This window comes from Mytilus edulis, chromosome 9, assembly GCF_963676685.1.
Source record: "Mytilus edulis chromosome 9, xbMytEdul2.2, whole genome shotgun sequence".
Taxonomy (NCBI): Eukaryota; Metazoa; Mollusca; class Bivalvia; order Mytilida; family Mytilidae; genus Mytilus; species Mytilus edulis.
The window spans coordinates 59,281,419-59,304,890 of record NC_092352.1 but is presented as its reverse complement, the minus strand read 5'-3'; the positions used below and the strand labels follow the sequence as shown (position 1 = coordinate 59,304,890).

Sequence of the window (23,472 nt, the reverse complement as noted above, 5' to 3'; positions counted from 1 at the left end):
ATATAAGAGATACTTCTAATGAACGTACTTTTATTACGTCAAATATAATGTGGGTCTGGAATTTTAACTTTAGCACTATATTTATTTGTAGACAAAGTCCTATTCTGTCTAATCTGTCTTTTTGAAACTACATTTCATAATTTTGGAGAAAAAGTAAACAGCGAATAGTTATTAGATTACAAACAAACATGGGAGATACTAGTGATGAGAGTGATAGCAACAACGACGGTAAGCTTATAAATAAAGGAATGTTTACAGTATTATTTTTTAAGTGGTTAATATTTGGAAAAATTGTTAGAAATTTGTGGTCCTCAATGCCATTCAACTTCGTACTTTATTTGGCCTTTTAAACATATTATATTCGAGCATCACTGATGAGTCTTTTGTAGACGAAACGCTCGTCTTGCATTAATATAAAATTTCAATCCTGATATCTATGATGCGTTTATATATAAATCATGCACTATTTCACGTTTACTGCATTTCGACAGTTTGATTGATTGATTTTTTGTTGCCTAACATCCTTCAATAACTTGCTGCCAATAAAAAAAAAACTGCAGAATATTGATAGTTTGTTATAAGTAAATAAAATGTTTTTCGACTAATCATTCTGCAAGAATTTATTTTAAATGAAAAGTTTTTAATTAAAAAACATTACTTTTAAATATACATTCTGTAAATGAACACATATTCGAAAGTGATACACATTTGCGTAAGGGTCCTTTTATCTTTGCCAAACACTTATAACTATTTCCCGAATTGATTATAACATGTGTGACTCAACACGTAACAATAACATGGTATTCAACAGGACACGTAGAACCTACATTAAGATAAACAAAATGTTTCTAACGTGGTCTCATCTGTAGTCTAAACTTGCCTCTTTGTAACCTCGTGATGCTCTTTTTTCAAATTACAACTTCAGTCTGGAGAAACATATTTACTTGGCGATTTAGAAGAGATGCTTCTCACATGACATCGTATATCAAATCATTATTCAGTAAAACACTAATAATAGCTAAGAAACGTTCAAAGAGCTTATTGAATAAAAAGAGCCTTAAATAATAGTCATATCAATTCATCAATCTATGGTCAACTTTGTCTGAGGAAACGAAATTCTCAACACGTTCTATATATAACGAGGGTGGTAGCAATATATTTGCAGAAATTCAAAACATAAGTAGGATGAATAATTAAAAATTTAAAAGTTAAACAAAACTGTGATCGTACAACACGTATTTTTCAAGTTGAACAATGTGAAAGCTAAACAATACTGACTTAAAAGTGATATATTGATGACAAAAGCATACATGTATTTAGTAAAAATAAACAATAAACGCGGATGAGGAAGTTGGGACGGATACTAACGTTATGTATAATGACTGGTTTTCATATTGGCAATCCTCAATATCAGACACGAATTGAAAACGTTTTCTTTCTTAAGATGATTTGTTGTTTTCAATATAAGAAACGTTTTGTGTTTGGTAGAGATATAATGGGAGATTTTATCGAAGGTAGATTTAAACAAAATATTTGTGTTTCAAAAATCATTTTTAATCCATTATCGTTAGCATTTGAAATCACTAGTAAAGTATAATTTAAAATTTTAGTATTTATAATCCATGCATTTGGCTACGAATTATGTTGGACATGTCATATATTTTTGAAGGATTATCATCATGATTCATAATCTATCGTCAAAAAGACATGTTCCTTATTAAAGCAAGGCTTAGCATGTAAAATGTTAATTAACTAGTTTTTGTTATGTACTCATCGTTTCTACATGTCGTTCTGTCACAAAAGTTATGTTTTTAACATTTAAGGAATGACTGTTATATTTTTTCTGTCTATGAAGAAATAACATCACAAATGTGGTGTACACTGAATAACCCGCGTAGCTGGTAATTTAATTTTGCACCACATTTTTTATATTATTTCGAATGGGCAGAAAAAAATATTACAATCATTTATTATAATTTGATTCTTAAATTCATTTTAAACCGGAGTAAATCATTAAAAAACGTTGATAACGTCACGATCACATGACAAAATTATGTCTATGGGCTGATAAATAAAACGACGTCAGCTAATCAGAAGACGCGTTACATCCAAAATTAAATTATTGCCATATGAACGAGAGATTTGGTTAACCATTGACCAATGCCCAACCCGTCTTTTCTTAAAATGTCATGTGCCATGTCAGAAATATGGCAGTTGTTATCAAATAGTCCGTTTTTGTTTTTGTTTCAGTTCAGTGTTTCTATTGTTCCGTTGTTTATTTACTCGTACACGTGTTTCACTTAGTTTAAGTTTGTCACCTATATTTGGTTTTGCTTAAGTTGATTATGACGATTGTACAGCGGTATACTCACTGTTGACCTTATTTCGTGTCAAAACAATTATTCATTCATTAGATAGCAAAATGAACAATTTCAAACGATAATCAATTGATGCACATATAAAAGACACAAATCAAAAATACCAAACAATTAACACACTTATTGATAATTTCTTGTAATAGTTTGTTATATTTAAACTGTCGATTATACTTTACTCCTGTTAGGTTTTTCTCTTTTTTCATTCAGATAAGTTATATACATTTGCTGGTTGTTATGAAAACAGAGAAAGAGGGCGTAGTCGTAAAAGGTTATTAAGTGATGGACCTCATTCTGGCAATCCAATGTCTGCAAAAATATGTTATGAAGTGTGTACAAAGAGAAACAGGTTTAATTATTTTGGTACACAGGTGAGATTGTTCATATCAATAACTCTTCATGTACACGAACGATTTAACGCAGCTCATTTATGAAGGAATAACATATGATTTCGACTGCCTTGAATCAGTAAAAGTTCTCCAATCAGAACGCAATGTGTCAGTATACGATCACTTCTATGGCCGGAGGGTAATTTTATACTGACACATCAAGTCCAAGAGGAATAATTATTTTACATACGAGGTAGACTTTGTGAAAAAAACCATTTACGCTTCATATCTAGTTCAAAATAACTTATAATACACTTTATATAACAATATGAGCTCCGTTTACAATGTTATAATATGTAAATATTACAGTGAGTATGTTTTCAGTCGCCCTGGTGCAGCATGACAACAATTGTTTCCTCCTGTTAAAAAACAGCCTATACTATATTGAATTTTATGAAATACTGAAATTGAAAACATTTAAAAAAAACCAATGTCCTTTTTTATACTTCATCAATAAATGTTTAACAAAGATGACAGAAAACAAACCTTGACAGCACTACATGTAGATAGCAGGGTCTACGATTCGATAACAACAGAAAAAAAAACAATGTGGCTACTTGAAACATATTTAAGGGTTCAAGATACAGTTTTCAATTTAATGATATATGTTTAACGAAAATTTGCATGCAAGCTTTTTTTATTTACCTATTAAGCATTTCAAATATGTAATAACAAATACACCTTCATGTGCTACTTTAAGGGATAAAAAGGGCCGACAATTAAGACATTTTTATCATTTTAATAGACACGCATAACTTTTTTGTTTCAACAGTGATTTCAAACATATTGAAAATCTTCTTTACAGAAATATGATCTTAATAGTACCGTAGTTCTTTAGAAATAATAAACAAAGTTTCAGAAGTTCAGGAAAATTGGCATTATTGCAGTTTTAATTTAAAAACATTTCGATTCAATGTTGACTTTTTTCATTAACATTGGTACAAAGAATATTCATACGTGATCAAACCTAATGCCATTTTACAAAAGATGGGTCCATGTACTCGTTTTAAAGTGAAATCAGTTTAAATCATTATTAAACAGTCGAACAATTAATCCTTTCTCGATAGGTCACAGTTTGACGTACAGAACATAACATTGTACGTTAGCAACGTCATGAACTCCCCTGTGACTATATTGATTGCCATTATGAGTGATCATCCCTTCCCTCGTACTTTTATTTTTACAGCGGTTAAACAAACAAATGTTTTGAAGAAGAGACATTGTAAAAATATTTTTGATTTGGCTTGGCCTATCAAATCGGTACTAAGCACACATAATAACTAACAAAAATAATGCAAAAAAACAACAAGAAAGAACCGAAATTATTTGCCGTTTCTCAAATATAATTCAAAACCCAATTTACACTTAATTAATATTTGTTGTTTTAACTACGCAAAACCATGCATTTTGTCTGGCTCCTATTGGTATCTACGTTTAAATTGATATCGTTGTATTTATATATTCTACGATGGATTGATGGGTCTCAGTAATTAAATTTTCTTTATAGAATGAAGGTGATTGCTATTGTGGAGAAGTGGTAGATATTGAGTCGTACAACACACCTAGGTATAAACGGGACAAGTCAAAATGCAATAACAACTGCAAGGAAAATAACGATGAAAAATGTGGTAGTGCAGACAACGCGTCCGTATACAAGTTTCAAGGTACGGATGTAATAATTTCGTTATATTCACTTAATATCTAAGACGAGACAGCTTTGGTACATTGAAGTAAATTCTAATAATTTTGATCATAGGTAGAAATAACAAGTAGGTTTTATGGTATTAGTTTTGACATTTGTGCCGTATCAAATGAGAAAAATGGAAGTGTCAGAAAGCAAAACAACGTTAGTTTCCATCAAACTGTTTATACAAAATGAAAATAAACAGAGTTCAGGTGCGTAATTTCAAATTTATAACTGTTTGCAACTTTGTCAAAATGGAAAAAATATTTACAAATTACAGCATTAACAATTATATCAAAATCACTAGCAACAGTATGCTTAAGTTGGAATTTCTAAAATGTGCAATTACTCTGTGTTTATGTTGTTCTTTTTTAATACAATTGACTGTTCCACATGTAATTATATATTGTATTGTAACCCATGTACAGCATCGGTTATCAAATGACGAAACTAAACCGCAGAAGTATCGTATTAGACCAGTTTTTTTAGAAATAAAACAAAACAGAAATGCATTATAATTATTTTCACTTCGGTCACTGCTCCCGTCTACAGATATAACCACAAAGTCTTTGTCTTCTCTTTCTATAGGTCAATTACCTAGAGACGGTCCTGGATATATAGCCTCATCCGCGCCCGAAAGAAGTATTAATAAAACAGGCTAAATAGCATGTTGTTTCTATATTTTTTCAATCGTTTTAACTTTTTTTAAGTAGACGTTTTGTGTTCTTATGTCATGTATGTTAGATCTAAAGTGAAAGCATTAACTTAAGATCTGACATGAATTATCATTGATATTGTTATATTTATAAATTAACTGTTTACAAAATTTTGAATTTTTTGAAATACTAAGGCTTTTCTACCTCAGGCATAGATTACCTTAGCTGTATTTGGCAACACTTTTAGGAATTTTTGATCTCAATGCTCTTCAACTTTGTACTTTATTTGGCTTTTTTTTCATTTTTGCATTCGAGCGTCATTGATGAGTCTTTTGTAGACGAAACGCGCGTCTGGCGTATATATAAAATTTAGTCCTGGTATCTATGATGAGTTTATTTTAACTTAAGATCTGAAGGGTTTTAAGATATAATTGTAAAATAAGTAAATATTTTACCAAGTGTTGATGTGCAAGCCACATATTGTTCATTATTCATATCCATTTTGAAATTTCAAATGCATATGAAGGTATTACGGTATTCACGTAAAACAAATAAACACACGCAGTCTTTATGCACATGTAGTAGTGATGTTGCCATCAATCTTGTTTACCTTCAACTGTCCTTTATATTTATCTTTTGTTTAAGTTGAGTTCGTGTTCCACGGGACCAACATGTACGATAATGTAAATAAAGTTTATCCACAAAACAGTTTACAGACTTAATGAAAATATATCTTATCACAAGTTTGTATTTGTTTGCCTTATTCAATTTTTGTGACATTTTAAACAATGTTTGAAATAAGATATAAGCTTCTATTTAACTGTACCTTCTGCGGCCTCAGGACTGTTTAATTTTTTACAGGACTGTTATCGGCTTATATCAATAACGGACGTTGTATGTAACATAATCTTTGCTTGAAAATTTACTATTGAACAACAATTATGTGATGTTAAAATTTATGTTTTTATACAAAGGTAACGGGACAACAACACAAGAATTACCGACCGATTCAACAAGGAATGTATCACTGGCAGGTACGTGTTATATGTTTTATAGGCGCTTTTTATTTGTTACTTTTCTTATCTCGAACTCAAAAAATATTTTAATGAAATCCAGTCATGTTTTTACATGATATATATATACAACTCGTCTTAACATCAACCCAACAATGTTAGATCTGTAATTTTGCTTTCGCAAATTTTTGGTTCTTCCCTCGCCGGGATTCCAACCCATGCTACTGTGATATCGTGACACCAAATCGCCTGCATTGCAGCCGGTACGCTAGACCACACGACCACCTGGGTTCTACAAAATAGAGCTTTCGCTGGCCGTGTGTTACCTTTCCTCGTCAGTTTTAATCTAGCGGCGTACTACAGTACATGATATATAAGGCATGAAGATGTTATTGTTACAGATCAGCTAAATTATCTATAGTAAAGGATCCTACAAATTAATGTAATATACAGTCATAGAAAATAATTATATTTATAAGTACGTCTGAGTCAGTGACAACTCTATAACAGATGTATCCATCGGATCGCCATCAATGAGGGTGATACATGGCTGTGTACATAATGTATATACAACTCGTCTAAACATCAACCCAACAATGTTAGATCTGTAAATTTACTTTCGCAAATTTTTGGTTCTTCCCTCGCCGGGATTCGAACCCATACTACTGTGATATCGTGTTTTCATAATTTTGTGACGAGATTTATTTAAAGAAGTATAACAAAAAGGTTCATAACAAAACAAAATCATTTTAAAAGGTCCTTGGTCTATATTTAGGGTTACGATCTTTTAATTTGAAAAAAATACTGATGATATCTTTTTACTTTCGGCACTCTTTTAATTGATACTACGGCTGATGCATGCGTACAATCATCATGCTCCATTTAAATTTCTGTTTTACATGTTGGAATATGTCATATAAATTGGCGAGTATTGAATATTGTTTTCTACTGTTTCTTCTTTTTAACTAAGTGTATATTTTGTATCTTTATACTTTTATAGGTATTGGAATTGGTGTTGCTTGTCTAATCGTTGTTGTTATTTGCTGTGTCATTATATTGAGAAGAAGGTATATACATGTACACATTTTCCTGTTTTTTCAAATACATATTTCAGAGATCACAAAGAACACAAATCTTTGAGCGGATGTTTTCTCAACTTTCTACCAGAATAAATTATACTACCAGAAAAATTTCTCAAATACGTTGCTTCCTAGTAGTCAAAGTGGTTGAGAACTTTATGGAAAAGTTCAAACCGAGCCTTTTATTACCATATTTTTGTTTTTGTCTATAAAACCAACTGTCGTATTTCATTCAGTTATTATACGCTACTTACATTTGAATGGAAAACTTTTTTCTAGTATAATTTATAAAATAATTATCTTTAATAATTCAGCAGGTCGACTGGCTTAAATGGTCAGATTATATGTACGTTACATCAGTATAATTTGGTTGCATATCACGGGAAAGTTAAATCAAGAATGTTTCATTATTCTTAAAAAGGCAACAGTAGTATACAGTCGTTCAAAAGTCATAAATTGATTGAGGGAAAACAAATCTTGATAACAAACTAGAACCGAGGGAAACACATCCATTATTTGAGGAAAACAACAGAGCAACAGAAACCCTGAAGAGCAACAAAAACAAACGGCAACTTGCATATAAACGGACTATTTGATAACAACTGAAGCGACTTGAACATTGATTTCCAATACGAATTTCAACAATGTTAAGTCTTTCTTTAAATTTTGTGTCAAGAAGTAACCGTTTTCGAAAACTGGTAACCAGTTTTCTCCTCTATTCACATTCCATATACATTGTTTTTTAGTATACCATAGCACAACATTATTGGTTAAAGTTAATATCTCATTATCAATACAAAATATCAAACTCACGGAACATGAATTACTTAAAATACTTAATATTTACTTTGTAACTTGGAAAATTTGTTAGCATTGAATATCATTGAGATTTGGTACTGTTTTGTCAATATCCCTTTACCATGTTTACAGCAATTACTTGTAGCAATAAATAACTTTGAAAAGTGTTATAAACAATCATATAAATAAGTTATTCTAGTTTTCTTAGTTTTATCTGGACTTTTGACCAGTGCCTTAGTTTCGATAATATTTCATAAGAAAGTGATCATCCTGGTCAAAACCATGTTCACTTGTGTTTATTAACATGCACCACAGTAAAATGTACGGATTTTGAAACATTGTTCCAAGTGTTAAACAGATATTGTAAAATTATTTAAAGTAAAAGCAAATGTTTAAAATTACATTTAGCAATACTAATCTATACGTCTTATTTGTTCAGGTTACTTAGAAAACAGAAAAGGGAAAGATCAAATACATATCGAAATGCCGCAGATATGAGCGTCACTAGTGACCAAAATGAACAAAGACAGGGGAATTCGTTTTCTTACACTGATTTAATAGTTTACAATCATAACCATGCGTATGATGAGCTCAAGATAGAGACAAATGACGCAATCAATGGTAAAGCACATCATTCAGAAGGAATATCAAAAGACAATTATACTATATTAGTAGTACCAGAGGATCAAACTGAAGACTTAGACTCTACACCCATTACAAGCACTACTGAGTTCGTTGAAAATATATCAGATAACAAGGCTTTAAACAAAACTAACCCAACTGTTGGTGCTTATGCCATTCTAGACCCGAAAGAAACAGGCTTTGACAGAACAAAACCAGAACAAGAAATAAATGCAGTCCTTGACCCTGCTGAGACTGGATATGACAGGACAAAAGATAGAGATGAAGTACCGATTCAAGTAGTAAAACACGAAAACTGGGATAAAGCTTTGCAAAAACAAGCCACTACGAATACAGAGGCACGTGATGAAATGAAAAACAAGAATGGAGGCACGCATTCAATAAATTTGACAAACAAAATTGAATCAATTGAAAATAAAGCAGATAAAAAAGCTTCCAAGGAGACTAACATTGGTATCGGTACTTATGCCATTCTTGACCCGGATGCAACAGGATTTAACAGAACCAAACCAGAACCAAAAGTAAATGATGATTCGTATACTGTCCTTGACCCGGCAGAGACTGGATTTGACCGGACGAAAGCCATAGAAGACTTTCAATCCGTAGAAATCAAAAACTCGGATAAAGCTATACATGGACACGACATTCAGAATAAACTAAAACATGGTGAAGGGAGTTATAGCCTAAATGATGATGGTCAATATGACCTTTTGAATCAAGTATGCAGACCACAAGATGATAACATGGATAACGAACATATGTACAGTCATTCCGTTGATGCTGTGTATGATACAACAAATCAAAATCGAACACCAAGGACAGAAGAGTCATCGCATGCTTATGATCACTTAGCTAGATAGTGTCAATGATGATGGTCATGGATTTTCTTAAGCATCTTTATTGTTTGTATGTCTTAACACATTTTAGTTCATATCGACCTGAACTGTCAACAAAAATACAGATTTTTGTTATCAAATTAACTGTTACAAAATATTTGTAGTTATTTAAACTTACGGAATCTATCTACCTTGTGCAAAGCTCTGTTTCCTTGCTCGGATTTGGCTATACTTATTTGTCCTTTTCGGTTTATAGCTCTAAATACTTTAAATAAGTTTTGGATTTTCAAATATTTTGGCCTCGAGTATTACTGAACAGTTGGTACCTTTTTTATCATTGGTTATAAGACTTCAGTCGATTTTCCAGTTCTATTTAATGATCTATAGAAAGATATTTACAATGATCTTTTTATGTGACGGCATTATACATTGTCGCATTCTTGGATATACAAAAAAATGAAAATTTAGAGAACATTTTCATATTTAGCTTCAGTACTTACTACATTTAAAAATTCTTAGACATTTTTGAAAATGTTTAGCAACCTATACTCATGTATTTTTTGTGTTGCTAAAACAAAAAACAAAAAAAAAACTAATGACACATGTCTTAAACTTGATACTGTCTAATCAGTGTGTTGTTTTAATCTATTTTTCGTGATTTTAAATTTGTTATGCAATTTCACACATGGTGTGTTATTCGATCACTTAAATAACTAAATGTAAAATATGATATTGAGAATTGAAATTGGGAATGTGCCAAAAAGCAACAACCCGACCATAGAAAAAAAAAACAACAGCAGAAGGTCACCAACAGGTCTTCAATGTAGCTAGACCGGAGGCGTCCTTCAGCTGCCCCCTAAACAAATATATACTAGTTCAGTAATAATGAACGCCATACTAATTTCCAAATTGTACACAAGAAGCTTAAATTAATTTAATACAAGACTAACAAAGGCCAGAGGCTCCTGACTTGGGACAGGCGGAAAAATGCGTCGGGGTTAAACATGTTTGTGAGATCTCAACCCCCCCCCTATACCTCTAGCCAATGTAGAAAAGTAAACGCATAACAATATGCACATTAAAATTCAGTTCAATAGAAGTCCGAGTCTGATGTCAGAACATGTAACCAAAGAAAATAAACAAAATGACAATAATACATAAATAACAACAGACTACTAGCAGTTAACTGACATGCCAGCTCCAGACTTCAATCAAACTGACTGAAAGATTATGATTTCATCATATGAACATCAGGCACAATCCTTCCCGTTAGGGGTTTAGTATCATACCATCATAACATATATGAAAAGAACATAACCCGTGTCATGCCAACAACTGGTTTTTGAATAAATGTGTTTAGTTCCGATGCAAAGACCCTATAAGTGAATCAATATTAACGCCAAAATATGCAATCTTTAATGACCTGACATCAGTATCGTAACTATATCCCTTCTTAATAAGTCTATTGAAAGGTTTTGTTAGTTTTTGAGGTGAATACTGACACCTTTGTGCTTTATAAAGAATATTTCCATAAAAAATTGGATGTGAAATACCTGAACGTGTAAGAAATCTGCATATTGAGCTATATTAACGAATGATGTCCTTTTACCGATGATAAAATTTAGTTAATGTTTTGACTAGTTTGTGATATCGAAAACCCTGGTGTAATAATTTTTCAGTAAAACATAAATTTCTCTCGTTAAAATCTAAAACATTGTTACATACACGAGCGAATCGTACAAGTTGAGATATATAAACACCGTAAGATGGTGATAAGGGAACGTCACCATCTAAAAATGGATAATAAACGATAGGAAATGAAAAATCATCTCTTTTATCATAGATTTTAGTATTCAGCTTTCCGTTAGTGATATATATATCAAGATCGAGGAAAGGGCAGTGGTCATTGTTAGTATTAGCTTTATTTAAAGTAAGTTCAACAGGACAAATTTCTTTAATATACATACTGAAGTCGTCATTATTTAGAGCCAAAATATCATCCAAATATCTAAAAGTATTATTAAATTTGTTTATCAGATGTTGTTTCGATGGGTCTTTGCTTATTTTTGTCATAAATTGTAACTCATAGCAATACAAAAACAGGTCCGTATCTATAAGTGGTGCACAGTTAGTTCCCATTGGAATTCCGATAATCTGACGATATACAGAATCCCAAAAACGAACAAAAATGTTATCTAGTAAAAATTCAAGGGCATATATAGTATCAAAGCATGTCCAATTGACATAGTTTTTTTGTGTATTGCTACTAAAAAATGACCTAAAAGAGTTTGAACATATATATTCACATTCTGACTTTTTAAATGCCCATTTCATTAGGTGTGTGAATTTTTTTCTTAATGATAATGTGAGGCAATGTGGTATACAGGGTAGAAAAATCAAAACTTTGAACAGATTCAAAATCACCAATATAAGCATGCAATTTATCAAGTACTTCCAACGAGTTCTTGACACTCCAAAAGTAATTAATTCCACTATTTTCGAAGGCCTTATTTGAACAATTTATTATCAGGTTTTAAATTGTACCAAGTGTGCTGGTAAGAAGAATAGACAATTTAGTAATGGAACAATGGCTTGAAGACGAAATAAATCTATATTTGTAAGGTGTTTTGTGTAGCTTCGGAAGCCAGTACATAGTTAGGACTTTCATTGTATTAGGCTCTGCTTGTAAAGCGGTAGCTAAACGTTTATGCTTGTTACAGATGTCGTTTTCTGAAAATGGAGTCAGTTGGAATGTTGGTGAATTGGTGATTTCTTTTTTCAGAACCTCAATGTAAAATTTACGTCAAACAATAATAATATTATTAGCAGCTTTATCGTCCGGGACAAAAACAATTTCTTGGCTAGTTCTTTTAGTTTATGTTTGATACGAGAAATAGGTTTTTTGTGGTTATTGTTAATAGTTAAATGTTCTTTAAAATTTTGAATACGTATATCAAGTATCTTCATCCATACTAGAAACAGAACATATTAAATTTGATTAAGACTACTAAAATAAATCCCTGTGATCAACCATTGCCACTGTACTTTGGGAAGACTGTATCAATCAATTGCATACGTGTACACAATACTCGAAGTAGCTTTCTATGGAATTTCTATACAGCAAAATGTTTTAAAAATATTTTTAATAATAAAAGAAGTACTTTTTTCAACAACAACGGTAAAATCAACGACTTTAATCGTCAAGTGACTATGCAGATCCAGAAAGAATATTGTATATTCCTATTTTACGTTTCACCTAATACATATTCGTGATTGATGCCACTTTTAAACAATTCTTAATTAGATAATTTTTACTTGCAAGACTCATTTTGGTATATATGATAAATTTCATAAATTATTATCTAATTATAATTGACTCTTTATTTAATTATTTGAGTCAATTGGCTTGGATGGTATTAATTTCAAATTGTAAAAATTTAATATCAATACATGTATTATGAATTATCTATATATTTATGCATCACAATGCTTGGTGTATTTTCAGATGAAATAAAAATGATTACAAAAATATTTCAAATTGCAATTTCTAAACATTAAGTACACTAAACGTTAACATAGTATAGAACATAACTATGTCATACCAGTTACTTCGAATCTTCGAGGCATTCCGTTCCAATTCCATAGTATCTCAATACGGACATTGTTTTTAAAATGATGGTGTGCAGTTAAAGCTTACACGTGTTGGAAGAGACAATTTTGACCTACAACCCTTTATTTCATCTGAAACAAACGATATTTTATCCACATTTATGTCTAGACATGTTTATATTGACAGTTTAGAAGACGGTATGCCCTCTACAATGCTAATTATCGTAACAATCCTACCATGAAAACCAAACTCTGATTTTAACCTCGGAAAACTAGATACAAATATAAGAAGATGTGGTATGAGTGTTAATGCCAATAAACCTAAACCAAGTCTGCATTTTGTTTATTTAAATTTATCTCAAAACCTATAACGTTAGGTGTTTAAAAGAAAAATCCGGTTAACGTGTCGCTAATAGAAACAGCATTGACGAATATAATAAAAAAGAAATAGGGTATGGGCAAGGCACAGAATCAATAAAGGCGTTTGTCGATCGTTGTCATACTACCTATCTACATTCAAATAGTAACTTACAAGTGCTTTAAATAAAAACCATGCATGTGTATGTCCGTGATAATTTTTATATTATCATTATACAAAACGTTAAGTTGACGCTTAATTGTGTAAAAACTATTTATTAATGTTATGATGTTGTATTTTTCGTTTGTATCTATTTGTTGCGTCTATTCCTAGAATGGAGTTTGACAGAACAGAAGAAGAACGTTTGATGGTGTGTACACTTTCTATCTCAGATAACTGCTATTACTCTCAGATCTGAATTTTGAGTCTTGTAAACTCTTACTATCATATATATACGTTGTGTCTTTTTCGTTGTGAGAGGTGATTGTGTGTAAATAGATTGCCTGCCGGGTTCGGTTTGTATTTTTGCTAGATGTTTTTCTGCTTAGTATCGATCTAATGAGATAAGCCATTTTCAACTGATTTTTATATAGTTAGTTCTGATGTCGTAATGTCATACCACTGTCCAAGGTTGGAGAATGATTGGCGCTTTCAAAAGTGTTTGACCCAATTATATTTTGTATGCGCATGTTCCATGTTAGGAGCCTGTAATTCAGTGGTAGTTGCTTGTTGTATCTTAAATTTCTTGTCTGAGTTGTTTGAATGTCTCATATGTCGTATAAGTAAAAGAAAAACTCATCAAAGATAACTGGCTTATAACTGTGGACGTCATACGTGTGTCGTCTACAAAAAAAACTCGTCAGTGACTCGAATAACAGTCTTAATTAAAATTTAAAAAGTTGAAGAGCAGTCTTAAAGTACTTCATATCACATTAAGGTAGACGTGTTTCTGACATTGTCCGCTGCATACTGTATTATATGCATATATTTTGGACCCCTTACAGTTTTTCTCCAGTTTGTCACGTTTGCTTCCGCTCATATAAGATATCTCAAGGGAAAATGGTATGCTTCGTCATTTAAACAATGTTAAATATAAGTATATAATGATTTGCAGTATGCTAGGTTGAAATTGATATAAACTTTCTTTCAGTTATACAATTGTTTTTAGTTATCGTTAACGTATTAAGAAGGTTAGTTTGTGTTTCGGTTTATATACTTGGAATGCAAATTAAATTACGATAACATTTAATAGAAAAATATTTTTGTTTGTGTTTTTTACGTATCGGAAGTGACTTTTATTTAAGATTTATGATGATAATAAAGTTGATGTTTACATATTTATAAGGAAACTGCAACGGATATTTTTTCAAATAAACTTTGTAGTACCATATTCATAGTCCAACTGCCTTATTATAAATGTATCTGAAATAGCAAATGCAATATTAAAACAAACATTGTTAATGTTTAATGACAATTAATAAAAGTATTACATATTAAGGCACATCACATGGTTATCGACCAAATAATTAAGGATTATCCTATTTCAATATCAAATCAAACACTGCATGCACTATTATCAATCTATTTTTGCATTTTCATATTTCAGCATTTCATAAAAATGTACACCTACATTGGATGCTTTAAAGATCGTTGGCGTACACGACCTTTGCCTGTTGGACCATTGACAACAACAAATAATGAATTGTCTACTAACATATGCTTCAACCATTGCTATCCAAAAAAACTATGAATGTTTCGCAACAAAGGTATACACCATGTTTGCATACATTTGTTTTGAGTATTGCTTGATATGTTCAAAACACCAAACACATTGAGCAGTTGCATTATGTAAGGACATACATCTACGTAACTAACAACATTCAACATGAATAAACAATTTTAAAAGACTTGTTCAATCACATGTAAGTACAGACACACTGTATTAGATTATAGGTTAGTTGTCAAGAAAAGTGATCACGTCAGATCGTCAAGGACAATGTTTATAGCAGTGTCTGCTTGATACTGGTTAACGTGTGGGATATGATATACATGTATACATGTGTATGTACAGTTTCGAACTGTGTACCTTGCTTTTACTAAATTAAAATTATTAATTATAAATCAATGTTGACACGGTACTCAATTTTCTGTTGCAGTTTTAAATTTGATTCAATCTTATATTGTTTTCAAAGTAGGATAGTCCATCATGACAGCTCATGATCATATATGATTGGTTTTATAATCAATTCTGATTTCACTTCAAGTCAAACTAATTTAGATATCATCCAACCAATACTCTTCAATGTAAAAAGCTGTTAGTTTTTATGCTATAATATGTAGTACCTTTTCCCTAGTTAATGTAACGTATATAACAGTTAATGTACAAACACTTTTGTGGTAATATGACAAACCTTGGTTCAGACCAGTATCCAAGAACAAGTGAGGCAGATTGCAATATGAAATGCAGTGGGCATCCATCAATAAAATGTGGTGGCATATGGGCAGTATCTGTTTATAAAATGAACAGATATGGTGACTATTTCCCTGTCTAATCTTTCAAAACATGGTATCTTAGCATAGCGCATTATAAGCACATTAATTTATGAATAGCAGAGAAAAAAATCTTGTATAACGTAAACAATGTGTTTTCTTAATGCAAGTAGTATACTATTGTAAATGTATGATCGCTTCAAACAATTACAAAAAAAAAAACATCAGTCTATTGTCTCTTAATAAGATGCAATAACACCATGTTATAACATGAATAGTATTTTTTCTTTGATCTTCATGTCAGTTTACTTCTGCTGATTTAAAAGGGATGCGCAAACTGAATTATTTGTTAGTAATATACTCTTCAGTTCCGCTGTGTGACGCTTATCATGTGATATTAACGTCTAAATACTCTTCAAATTTAAAGTGTATTTGAATAGTTTATAACACAATTCTTTTGGAGAGTTTCCCATTCTGATTTCCAAGTCTGCTAAAATTGGTCAAAACTCACTGTTTAATGCTCAACTTTGACCCTTTTGGATTAACATGATTAAGATCGTATTTACTCTGATTTTACCAAATATTAGAAAATCCATATTTATTCAAGATATTTTTATTATACAAATCAACCATTCAAAAGTATATTCACTATCTTCGTTAAGTTTATATATATACATATGTCTATACAGAGTATTTGTCAATTTCCTATCAGAACTATTTACAATGTTAGGCCAGAGGGATAGCATACCGTATTCCGCATATACTGACATAGAATAAGTGCCTAACTCTCCATTAACCATAAAGCTGATTTTTTTTATTTCAAATTAAGCAATATTTCACATAACTTTCTATTGCATCACTATGACTAAATCTCGACATTACACTACCTTATACATGTTATACCATTATTGGTTAAACGATTTTATCAAAAATATTGTACCAACAATTAACTGTCAGATTATGTAAACGAACCTTTTTTAGAAGTTCATATTTATCTTGGATGACTTAACTAAAGAGCTGATTTTTAGCACTTCTGAAACTACTCCTTTTGGAAACATTGATGCTTAAATATTAAATATCCTTCACAATTTCTAAATAATTGTCACCGATAACATTTTTTTCTTGGTGGCTCCATTTTGATTTATTAATGTTTTCGTACTACGTATGTATTCATTCTATTATCATAACATACTTTTTGGTTCTAGATCATCAGTCATCGACGACAAGACATACGACAACTTGTTCGAAACAAAATGAATCTTTTACAGGTAAACCGTATCTCATTGTGTATAGTTATCAAAAGAACATTTATGTATTCATGTATCTGGATACGTGCACGAATCGAAGTTTGCGTATACATATCAGGCAGATTTGTATAAAATAATGATTTAGCCACGACCTCATTTATACCAAAATTAAAAATTAAATTCTTTATAAAAGATCTTCGTCGCTACAAGTTTGACTTTATAATTTATACTTATAGCGTACCATACAACGGGAGAAATGCATAAAATGGAAAAACTCTAGTAGATCATGTGCCTTATTCACGTATTTATTGGTGTATCCGTATTGACGTATCGTATCACACGTTCGTGTATATTTGCAAGAGATAAATTAAGTGATTCGAGGAAGATATTGTGTAATGCAATTGATTTTTAGTTTAAATCAAATTGATTGAGGCCTTAATTATTATTTTATACAAATCAGCCCGATACGTATACATCGTCCCGTGTGCACGTATCCATTTACATGAATAATGTTATTGCTCTAAATGAACATTGGGTAGAAAATTTTCATTTATCACGTATTTGCTGGCGTATCCGTTTCGATGCATTGTATAACACGTATATGAGAAAACGGTGGATTAAGAAATGTTGGTCCCGATGACGATATTTTAAATTCGCATTTGACTTTAATTTATATGATTTGCATATCGATAAATACTTGAATTGGATTGGATTGGTCAATTATAATTTTTCTCTAAGTTTACACTTCGATAAACCATGTTTTCGAAACTACTTTCGTAATCTATTCATGCGCGATTCACAAGCTTACAGGGATCCCGGGATTTTCGGCAAATAGAGATTAAAAAACAAATGCATAACAGTTGTGTCTATTTTCGTGAATATATGACAAAAAAGTAATGAAATGAATACACTAAAGCTACGAAAATGTATAAATTCAAAATTCCAATAAAATTTCGCGAACTTTCATGAATGATTTGGCTAATTTACGTCGTGGCTAAACACGATGTCATACGAATGAAAACTTTCATTGGAAAGACTATTTCGTTACGTGTACGCTTCAAATTCGAATGGTATATCTCATTAATTTGAAGTTTTGGAGGTAGGTGCTATTTTATTCAAGATTCCGTTGCATTTTTCGAACATTTATGGATTTTAGAAAGTCAATATGGCGGCCAACTCCTTAGTTACGACATGTCAATTGTGGCATTTGATGTTTATTATAGTAGCATTTACAAAACAAAAATTTAATGTTCTTAAAATCGCTATTAGTTGGCTTAAGAATTATAAGGATTAAACACATTTTTTCTAGAGGTCATTGATGTGTAAACCGGGGCTCTTACTCACAAACTTAACATAAAAGTCCTTCGGACTTTTATTCAGTTTGTGAGTTAATCGCCCCGGTTTACACATCAATAACCTCTAGAAAAAATGTGTTTAATCCTATATTTAATTGTGGTTGGGGCTGAATCATCATTTATACAAATCTATCCATAACGTATACGTCGATCCATGCACGTGTCCATATGCGTGAATACTACAAAGGCTCTATTAAGCATATAAACTATAACCGTTATGCGAAGAGCAAAATTACACTGGTAATGATTGATTGATTTTGTTTACCTCGATTCATAACTAACAACTTAAGTTCCAGTTTTATAGCCGCCATGTTCATTCACCTTCATCATTATAAAGTGAAGATTAAGAAACTGAAAAGTGGAAAATTGATTTCCTATGCATGTTGCAGGTCAAGGTCAAAAACAAAACAAACGAACTTTGCATTCTTGTTCTTTAATAGATGAATCCACATCATATAATAAATACCTAGAGGCTATATTGGATCTTTGCAGTCAATATGCAATACTAACTGTTTTATAGATTGACAAAAAAACCAACAACAGAACAATGATTCATCAAACTACAATAAATCTTCTCACGACTACATGTAACTAAGAAAAAAGGACAACATATTATTTAATCACAATAAGCATTTTCAAGGTTTAGCTGCAGCCAGTAATAGATAATGATGACACCCATGTTTCAGTTTTCAATGTATGTTTTGTAATCCTTTTTATTGCTTCAGGACAATACGTATCACTATTGTTGAGCAATTTGTATTCGCTACACATCAAAAATAAACTTCGGACAAAATATAGGGATCTTTGTATTCTGCAGTTCTGTTTTATACACGTCTTATACCGATTAACTCTACGTTGATGTGTTACAAAACGTGCTACTTAAACTCGAACTCCGAAACAGCGGTTACGTCCTCTTTACTACGCTACGTTGACTTTGATAATTTAGCGAAGCAACGTCACCACTGTTTCGGAGTTTGACTTAAACTGGGGAAAGTCAGGTGTTTGACTCCCTGCTGGTCAATATACTAGGACTAGTATTTATATTAACTTAGTTGTACACATTTTCTTTATTAAAAAAAAAAATCTGTCCAAAATCAAGCTCTTTCTTTGAGCTGTTACCTCATGAGCTACCATAATAAATAGTGTCCGTTTATATCAACCAGGTCGTATATATATTTAATTTTTTTTTCGCATATAGTTCATGTATAGTCATGACGATATGCACGTTTTAGCTGCGCAGTCATCATTGCATTCTGCTGTTTCATTTTGATGTTTGTCTACAAATTGAAACATTTAAATGTCTTTCAACTTCAGAAACATTATTTTCCCATTAAAAATCTTGTTTTGTAAAATTGATGTTAATATTTTCAATGTACTGCATATTTCTAGTGAAGGCCTTATATGTGAAACTATCATTTTGAATTATAGCATTTATACACTCTTATTAATCACTGTTTTATTTGGTCTCTGGTGTAGCTGCTTATTTAGCAATTATACCACATTTCGTAATTTATATTTATTTTTATATATAGGATGGTCTCGTGCTCCACATATTGTATTTGTTGATTTATTTAAATCATATATATTTAAACATCATGATTTAACATTAAAAATTCAGTACTATGACTAGGACATATACATGTACGTATAAAGTTACTAAAAATAAACCCTGATGAGGAAACTTCGACGAATATGTCATGCATAGTGAACTATTGTTGTTTTTAAAACACACCTAAATATAAGAGATACGTCTTAAGAACGTACTTTTATTTCGTCAAATATAATTTTTGTCTGGAATTTTAACTATAGTATAATATTTATCTTGTGGACCATAGGTTATTCTGTTGAATCTGTCTTTTGAACCAATTAAATTTTAAAATTTTGGAGAAAGAATTTTAAACAACTTGTTATTAAATTACAAACGAACATGGGAGACACTAGTAATGAAAGTGATAACAATGACGGTAAGATTATAACTTAAGGAAAAACCCAGTACTATGACTAGGACTTATACATGTACGTATAAAGTTACTAAAAATAAACACCGATGAGGAAACTTCGACGGATATGTCATGCATAGGGACCTATTGTCGTTTTAACATACCTAAATATATGATATACGTCTAGTGAACGTACATGTTCTTCTATTTCGTCAAATACATTTTTGTGGAATTTTAGGTACAGTGTAATATTTATCTTGTGGACCATAGGTTATTCTGTTTAATTTATCTTTTTGAACATAATACATTTTAAAATTTTGGAGAAAAAGTTAACAAATTATTATAAGATTACAAACGAACATGGGAGATACTAGTGATGAAAGTGATACCAATGACGGTAAGATTATAACTTAAGGAATATATATAGTATTGGTTTTCAAGTAGATAATATAAATCATCTGCGATTTCAAATTGACTGTATTTAAATAATTTGATTGATTGATTGTTTGTTGCTGAGTGTTTTTCAATAACTTGTTGTCAATTACAAAAAGTGCAATGTTTTCTAGGTTTAGTACAAGTAAAAGAAAAATGATGTTCGACTCATAATTTTGCAAGAATTTATTTTAAATGAAAAATTCTGATATAAAGAAACATTATTTTGTAAAATACACATTCTTCAAATGAACACAGATTCCAATTCCCGAATTGATTATAACATATGTGACTCAAACGTAATAAGATCATGGTAATCAGTAGGACACGCAGAACCTAAGCTCATCTCATCTGTAGTCTAAAACTGCCACCTTGTATCCCTGAGAGGCTCTTTTATACTTCAACTTTGTACTTGTTTGGCTTCATAAATATGTTGATATGAGCGTCAAGAATGAGTCTTATGTAGACGAAACGCGCGTCTGGCATACTAAATTATAATCCTGGTACCTTATTTACAACACTGGGTCGATGCCACTGCTGGTTGACGTTTAATCCCCGAGGGTATCATCAGCCCAGTTGTCAACACTTTGGGGTTGACATGAATATCAATAATGTGGTCATTTTATAAATGTCCGGTTTACAAAACTTTTAATAATTCAAAAAACTAAGGATTTTCTTATCCAAGGTATAGATTACCTTAGTCGTATTTGGCACAACTTTTCGGAATCTTGAATCCTCAAGGCTCTTCAACTTTGTACTTGTTTGACTTTATGAATATTTCGATATGAGCGTCACTGATGAATCTTATGTATACGAAACGCGCGTCTGGCGAACAAAATAATAAACCTGGTACCTATAATAACTATTATGTCTTGAACATACAATTTAAGTTTAGAGACATATATTTTTTGCGATTTTGAGAAATTCAAAATGATATCAATCCAAGGAATTCTATTCAAAGATGGTATATTGGAATGTTACTTTCTTTGTCCAATTTAGGATACAGATCTATCATTTTGTAACGTACAAGTAAAAACACAAAACTTCCGAACTCCGTGTAAATTCAATCGGAAAGTCCCTAATCCCATGACAAAATCAAATGACAAAACACATCAAACGCAGGACGATAACTGTCATATTCCTACTTGGTACAGGCATCTTAAAATGTAGAAAATGGAGGATTGAACCTTGTTTTTTAGCGCTAAACCTCTCACTTTTACAACATTCTCATCAAATTCCGTTATATTTACAACGATGCGTGAACAAAACAGACATAATAAATAAAATAGTCAAAGTTTGGGTACAGCAGTCATCACCGTGTTAAAATCTTAAAACAAACAAGTTTACAAAAAGCACATTAGCAGCTATCAAATTAAAAACATATTCATTTGGTTCGTGTGTTGCATTTTGAAACATCCGTAGAATGCAAAAATGAAGAATAGAAAATAAAATCTTTGACTTTAAACAACGTATTTCTTTAGTTGAACAATTTGAAACCTACACAATACTAACTTCAAAGTGATCTTGTTTTAAATATTGATGACAAAGACAAACATGTATTCAGTGATATACAAATAAACAATACTCGCGGATGAGGAAGCTGTTACGGATACTAAAGTTATGTATAATGACTGGTTTTTATATTGTCAATCCTAAATTTCATCATGATAATATAAACGACTTGTGAACGTGTTCTTTCGTAAGATAATTGTTGATCTAGAAATAGAATATGAATGTTATTGTTGTATTCAATATAAACATTTATTTAAGTTTGCAATAGATATATTGAAATATTTGTTTTAATTTTGAACACAATTTGTTATCTTTTTTACGCGTTAAATGGGAGATACCAGCGAACGTAGGGGTGACTATACAATATAAAATTTGATTTATAATTTTCTGTCAAATAGACATGCCACATCTTTACGTCAAAAAAATTATTCAACTATGTTCACTCAATGGTCAATAGAAAACGGAAAATGGATCAAAGAGACAACAACCCGACCAACGAGCAGAACACAGTTGAAGGCCACCAATGGGTTTTCAACACTGCAAAAAATCTCTCATCCGATGATGGGCCTTCAGCTGGCCCTAAGCAAATGTGTACCTGTTCAATGAAATGGACTTCACTCTAAACTTCAAAACATTTAAACGAACTAAAACTGAAAACCATACAAGGCTAACACATTGTAACACAGGCCGGATGCTCCTAAAAGTACAGAGGGGTTAAACGTATTTTGTTATATCTCATCCTCCATATATCTCTAACCAATGTAGAAAAACAAACATACAGACGCACAGTTAATTTAAAACAAGTGCGTATGTGAAATACCTGAACGAAAAACATGCATCATAACAAGTTGATTTATATTTCTGACGTTGAATCGATGATAAAAGCAAGTAAGTGTTTTGACTAGTATGTGTTATCGAAAACACTGGTTTAATAATTTTTCAGTAATACAGAGATTTCTTTCATTGAAGTCAAATACGCTGTTACATACACGAGAGGATTGGACATAGTTTAAATATGTAAACAATAACCTAAAGCTTCACAATGGAACATATGGTA

The 23,472-nt window shown here is 31.3% G+C and overlaps 2 protein-coding genes across 6 annotated transcripts in view; both read left to right on the top strand.

Moving 5' to 3' along the window:
• The window catches only part of LOC139488669 (uncharacterized), a 68,193-nt gene that overhangs the window by 36,485 nt on the left and 8,236 nt on the right, over window positions 1–23,472 (top strand). Inside the window, exon 1 of one of the 5 annotated variants that reach the window (XM_071274478.1) lies at window positions 20,148–20,495. The exons of 1 other annotated variant lie outside the window; for it this stretch is intronic. In XM_071274478.1, coding sequence (XP_071130579.1) covers window positions 20,459–20,495 — 37 coding nt within the window. In that variant the 5' untranslated portion in view covers window positions 20,148–20,458. Of the gene's footprint in view, window positions 1–20,147; window positions 20,869–23,472 lie in introns of those variants that run through there. 3 more of the 5 variants (XM_071274475.1, XM_071274477.1, XM_071274474.1) reach the window with 3 other exon arrangements.
• On the top strand, window positions 75–9,598 carry LOC139488670 (uncharacterized). The gene is made up of 6 exons (XM_071274479.1): window positions 75–228; window positions 2,586–2,746; window positions 4,272–4,428; window positions 6,079–6,138; window positions 7,118–7,184; window positions 8,434–9,598. Exons 1-6 carry the CDS (start codon window positions 189–191, stop codon window positions 9,494–9,496), a joined length of 1,548 nt encoding a protein of 515 aa, XP_071130580.1. The 5' UTR covers window positions 75–188; the 3' UTR covers window positions 9,497–9,598.

What these genes read in the sequence shown, in the direction of transcription:
- LOC139488670 (XM_071274479.1), top strand. Translation starts at nt 189, where the DNA reads ATGGGAGATACTAGTGATGAGAGTGATAGCAACAACGACG. An exon ending in TTAATTATTTTGGTACACAG is followed by an intron (nt 2,747 to 4,271) that starts GTGAGATTGTTC and finishes TTTTCTTTATAG; the next exon opens with AATGAAGGTGATTGCTATTG. An exon ending in GTCATTATATTGAGAAGAAG is followed by an intron (nt 7,185 to 8,433) that starts GTATATACATGT and finishes TTATTTGTTCAG; the next exon opens with GTTACTTAGAAAACAGAAAA.